This window comes from Armigeres subalbatus, chromosome 1 (assembly GCF_024139115.2).
Source record: "Armigeres subalbatus isolate Guangzhou_Male chromosome 1, GZ_Asu_2, whole genome shotgun sequence".
Lineage (NCBI taxonomy): Eukaryota > Metazoa > Arthropoda > Insecta > Diptera > Culicidae > Armigeres > Armigeres subalbatus.
In genome coordinates, this window is record NC_085139.1 from 89,742,973 (window position 1) to 89,748,972 (window position 6,000).

General features: G+C 41.5%; 1 protein-coding gene across 4 annotated transcripts in view; it reads left to right on the forward strand.

The window, feature by feature from the left end:
* The window catches only part of LOC134202000 (PDZ and LIM domain protein 7), a 52,558-nt gene extending 48,457 nt beyond the window's left edge, over window positions 1–4,101 (forward strand). For 2 of the 4 annotated variants that reach the window (XM_062677161.1, XM_062677160.1), the window contains 3 exons: window positions 2,256–2,389; window positions 3,243–3,843; window positions 3,916–4,101. In XM_062677161.1, coding sequence (XP_062533145.1) covers window positions 2,256–2,389; window positions 3,243–3,843; window positions 3,916–4,033 — 853 coding nt within the window. In that variant the 3' untranslated portion in view covers window positions 4,034–4,101. Of the gene's footprint in view, window positions 1–2,255; window positions 2,390–2,502; window positions 3,196–3,242; window positions 3,844–3,915 lie in introns of those variants that run through there. The other 2 variants (XM_062677163.1, XM_062677162.1) reach the window with 1 other exon arrangement.
* The last annotated feature ends 1,899 nt before the right edge of the window (window positions 4,102–6,000 follow it).

Genomic DNA, 6,000 nt, shown 5'->3' on the forward strand with positions numbered 1-6,000 from the left:
ACCCATATTGATAGGGTTCTGAACGTTTTTCAAATTGGCCATTTCCCTCGGGGCACCTTGAACCCACTTCAGAGTGGTTAGAACAACTGATCATTCTGAATATTCTTCCTGAAGCATCTTCATAAAAAATCTTGAAGTTTGATACCCATATTGATAGGGTTCTGAACGTTTTTCAAATTGGCCACTTCCCCCTGGGCACCTGGAACCTACTACAGAGTGGTTAGAGAAACTGATCATCCTGAATATGCTTCCTGAAGCATCTTCATGAAAAATCTTGAAGTTTGATACCCATATTGATAGGGTTCTGAACGTTTTTCAAATTGGCCACTTCCCCCGGGGCACCTTGAACCCACTTCAGAGTGGTCAGAGCAACTGATCATTCTGAATATTCTTCCTGAAGCATCTTCATAAAAAATCTTGAAGTTTGATACCCATATTGATAGGGTCCTGAACGTTTTTCAAATTGGCCACTTCCCCCTGGGCACCTGGAACCTACTACAGAGTGGTCAGAGCATTTGATCATCCTTAATATGCTCCTTGAAGCATCTTCATGAAAAATCTTGAAGTTTGATACCCATATTGATAGGGTTCTGAACGTTTTTCAAATTGACCACTTCCCCCGGGGCACCTGGAACCTACTACAGAGTGGTTAGAGCAACTGATCATCCTGAATATGCTTCCTGAAGCATCTTCATGAAAAATCTTGAAGTTTGATACCCATATTGATAGGGTTCTGAACGTTTTTCAAATTGTCCACTTCCCCCGGGGCACCTTGAACCTACTACAGAGTGGTCAGGGCAACTGACCGTCCTGAATATGCTTCCTGAAGCATCTCCATGAAAAATCTTGAAGTTTGATACCCATATTGATAGGGTTCTGAACGTTTTTCAAATTGGCCACTTCCCCCGGGGAACCTGGAACCTACTACAGAGTGGTCAGAGCAACTGATCATCCTGAATATGCTTCCTGAAGCATCTCCATGAAAAATCTTGAAGTTTGATACCCATATTGATAGGGTTCTGAACGTTTTTCAAATTGGCCACTTCCCCCGGGGCATCTGGAGCCTACTACAGAGTGGTCATGGCAACTGACCGTCCTGAATATGCTTCCTGAAGCATCTCCATGAAAAATCTTGAAGTTTGATATCCATATTGATAGGGTTCTGAACGTTTTTCAAATTGGCCACTTTCCTCGGGACACCTGGACCTACTACAGAGTGGTTAGAGCAACTGATCATCCTGAATATGCTTTCTGAAGCATCTTCATGAAAAATCTTGAAGTTTGATACCCATATTGATATGGTTCTGAACGTTTTTCAAATTGGCCACTTCCCCCGGGGAACCTGGAACCTACTACAGAGTGGTCAGAGCAACTGATCATCCTGAATATGCTTCCTGAAGCATCTCCATGAAAAATCTTGAAGTTTGATACCCATATTGATAGGGTTCTGAAAGTTTTTCAAATTGGCCACTTCCCTCGGGGCACCTGGAACCTACTATAAAGTGATTAGAGCAACTTATCATCCTGAATATGCTTCCTGAAGCATCTCCATGAAAAATCTTGAAGTTTGATACCCATATTGATAGGGTTCTGAACGTTTTTCAAATTGGCCACTTCCCCCGGGGCACCTTGAACCCACTTCAGAGTGGTCAGAGCAACTGATCATTCTGAATATTCTTCCTGAAGCATCTTCATAAAAAATCTTGAAGTTTGATACCAATATTAATATGGTAGCGCAACCGCCCGCATTCAATTTTCAATAAGATTTAGTTTCTAGGAAAATAGTTTTTAACGATGTAACTTCAAACCACACAAAAATTCAAGCGGCAGAAAAAATGTGTTTTTGACATGGCACCCGACAATCCGGAACATCTCCGGTGTCCGGTGGCCAGTATTCGTGACCGTGCGTGTTTCTAAATCTTGACTAAATTTGCCGTTGAATGCTTCCGGTTTTGTTCAATTTAATCAATTTTTCAAAAAGTTATAAGGATTTGAATTTGGGCCAAATTTTGCCTATCTCAATCATTTTGCCTAACCCCTGTACGTACTAACTCTTCATGAACTAGTGAACAATGGTAAGGAAAGGAACACACGGAAGTTCTTATTATTGTTTCGAGTCCATGTAATGAGTGAGGCGTGTTATGTTGGTTTATGAAATCAGACAACCGTTATATTGAAACCTATTACTCCTTGAAGGTTAAATTCAGAAAACACAACAATTCTAAGCAATCATTTCGTTTTTTGTCTGTTTTCAGAGATGATGAGGAGGCAGCTAAACTCTCGAACAAACCAAGAGAAACTCATGAAATTAAATTCGCAAATGATGAGGACAACCGGGATGAAGTCACCAATCCCCCAGCTCCGAAGATCAAGTCAAACGAAGGACGTGGTATGTTTGCTAACCTTATCCTAACTTACCCCGGTCCATACACCTGTACTAACCTCAATCTTCTTCTTGTTCCCTGTTTACTGACGCTGTTTATAACGTGACGGTGCGAGTAGAAGACTGGATCCAACCGCCGGAGCGTAAGGTATGGCACCCGATTGTATGGCAGCAGCCACCACCACCGATCCCACCAGATGTATACGGCAAGGATGCACCACATCAGCAGCTGATTCGCAACATTCGCCGACTCCTGACTGAGACGGCCAAGAAGCCGGAGGAGCGCCAAAAGCACATCGAACGAATGATGTTGTCGCTTCCCACAGGTCCGAGACCAAAAACCGACGACGAAGACTGGGACGAGGAACCACCGAAGCCGGCACCGAAGCCGAAGAAGAAGAAATCAAAGGCCAAGAGGAAGGTCGTCGTTCGCAAGCGTACGGACAGCGAAACCTCGGAAGATTCATTATCGCAGGATATGATGTCTACCCCGGCGGCCGCAGTAGAACCCATCCCGGAGGAAGCTTGAAGGAAGCAAACGAAACTATTTTAAAGCTGTTATGCTGTACTGAATATAATTCGTAGCTAATCGCAAACCACTAACATTTGTACACAACTGAGATGCAGAAGGCTAATTTACACGAATACACTAACAATATATACAGATAAAACAAATGCGAGCGTCGCAGATGCGCTTGTTAAAAAAATACACAGTTCTGCGTTCTGAATAAATATGACTACTACAGCGTTGTTTGAAAACTGTGCATAACTATTGATAAAATAATAAATAAATAAATGAATCAAAACGTTAATTTGAATAATATCAATGATTCGTAAAGAAATCCTCGAAATTTTCCAGCTTCCTCTTCGCCTTTCCCACACTCTCCAACTCGTTCGGAAACTCGCAGTCCAAAGTACACTCCGGAACCGGCACTGACTCGCTCACCGTCTTGCGAATCCTGCGAGTATTCCAATGCGGCTGTGGTCGAAGAACAGTTGCGGCAAATGCAGAAGCAACTGAATGAAATCAGCATCATACCGATGCAGATCCAGGCCACGCTCAGTTATCTGACCAAAGCGTTGGCGAAGTTTGCCCCTCCGGAGTTGCACCGAGAGCTACCGCTGTCGTTGCGCAGTAGTTCGGTAAGGGAAACCATACCCGAGGAATGTGAATCAATGGATGAGAGCGAACAGGACGACGATGATGCTCAAGAGTGGGACGAAGATGATGAGGAATTTCTGGCGCCAATCTTTGGGAGATTGTTCGACGAATCTGAGGTACTGGAAGTGATTCCGCCTAGGGAGTTGGGTGACGACGTTGATAGGCGAGAGGACGGACCAGATCAGGACGAAGATGCCGAAGCCAATGAGGAGGAGAAAATGAAGCAGGAAAAGTTGGAACGCGTTATTAAAATGGAACGATCCTGGCCTTGGAGTCAGACGGCAAAGCCGATACATAAGTATCTTCAAAAAACTATTTTATGATTTTAATGCCAACTGACTCATGCGATTTATTTTTTGTTAAATTCTAGGAGATCGAACTGCCATTTGGTACCGAGTGTTGCGTTAGAAAAGGCGAAGATCAAGCAGTTAACTGAAGGTGATTTGTCGTTCTACAACAGAGGCTACCGTCAACGAATTGGAAACTAATGGAAGCTGTGTTAACACAACGCGAAGTAATAAAATACTTGAAATTAACAGCAAGGTTGCTGTAAAAATGCTCACGTATTTTTGAAAGAACTTTAATGGCGTATGTCTTAAAAATAAGAATTTAGAAATTAGAATAAGGGAGCTATCATTACCAATTTATAGCTATCATCTGTGACATTTGGTTGAAATCAATATCAATAACGGTGCCTTCTTGATGTGCGGAATAAAGCGATATAGCTGAATAGTGCCGATATCGCTTCTGAGTTCTGATCATAACCTCCTCATCGGCGCAATATTCATGTGCATTGTAAACATCACATGCTGACTCTACCTCACCTACACATTCTGGGCACTCCGCAGATTCTGCGAAGCCAAACCTATGTAGGATTCGTTGTGGGTCCAACGACCTTTGACTGCGGTGTCCCATGCTCTTGCTTTTCGAGCAGCGAAGCTGCTCTCTTTACACGTCGCACTTGCACCGAGTCCCTTTCGTTGTAACACTCCTCATCTTCCTCTAGGAGTACCGGCATCATCCCAGTTTCAACGCATACCGCCTCATTGTTAGAGTAACTTTTTCTGAGGACTTTTGTCTCACCCCTCGTCGTGACCTCAGGGTCGTTTATTGCTGTTTATTGCCCTGAAGAGGAATTGGGGGATATTTGGCGGAATAACTTCCCTTAAACAAAGAGTCTGGGTGGATCAATAAATTTACCAGAGAACAAAGAAAATAGATTTGGCTATCGTATTAAAAAAAATAAGAAAATTGTAAATTTAATTTTTTAATCAATAGTTTCAAATTTCAAATTTCATTAGTTGAAAATTATTCACATTTGGGTTCATAGGAAAGAAAAGGAAAGGGTACTTTACCGTAATTCCGACCACATGTTGCTGGCAAGTTCCGGCCTGTTGTTTGGCTGGGATCTGAACGGACGAGGCGTCGTACTGACTGCGACTCGTATGCTGCCGGGATCTTCGGACACAGCTAGTTTATTCGTCCACCGCCCTGCGCTTGAGTTCTGCTTGGGGCCGAGTACGAGATAGGACACGTGGTGTCTGTGCAATTCAACATCGCGCATATTTGTCACCATCATGTTTGCACTGCTGCACTCGCGAGGAAGGTGGGATCGAATGACTGCGAATGTGTATACTCCCGATGACTGACGGAATCTGTCATTTAATACATGCATGCTAGGCCTGTTCATGATAAAAGGCATGTCCAATGCCACACATCTCCCCTTTTCTCCAAAAGAAATGCTGTCACCCTCTTCTGCATGAAAAATAACACCTACGACATATTATGTATCATTCGGTTACTTTCTCATCTCTCGTCTCGACTCGCAATTGTACTCGCAACTCGTGAAGTAACATTTCACTTGTACTTCAAATCACTACACAGAAAGAAAAGGTGCAGTGAAAATTACTATTATAGAGGGTTAAATTAAACGCTACACACCCACGATTTTCAGCTGACAATTCAATTGTTTTATTAGAACTAAAAGAACAGTAATATCTACTATGTTGGAATATTTCTACTTCCAATGCTTTTTACCATGTTTATGGTAATTCTGCCTTTTGTGCGGCATGTGATTCTACTATGAAGGTATTTAAATTTACAATAATAGTTTTTACTGTTACTCTTCGGTTTATGGTATATTTAAACGCATTTGTTACATTACATAACACTATTGTATTGTGATGATAAATTATACATTTGTTCGAATTGATACCAAAAATTCTCTAGTAATTACTTAGAGTAAAATAACTTATTGGATATAGCAATTGAATTTCTAACTGAAACTTGATTAAAAAAAATTTCCAAAATATAGATTGTTATTATATTCATGGTATTTAAATTCTATTTAAATTCTAATATGCTGTTCAATTTGATATTAGAAAACATTTTATATCAATTGTAACACCTATATTATCATACATAATAGTAATCGAAAGGCTTTGATTTATTTCGT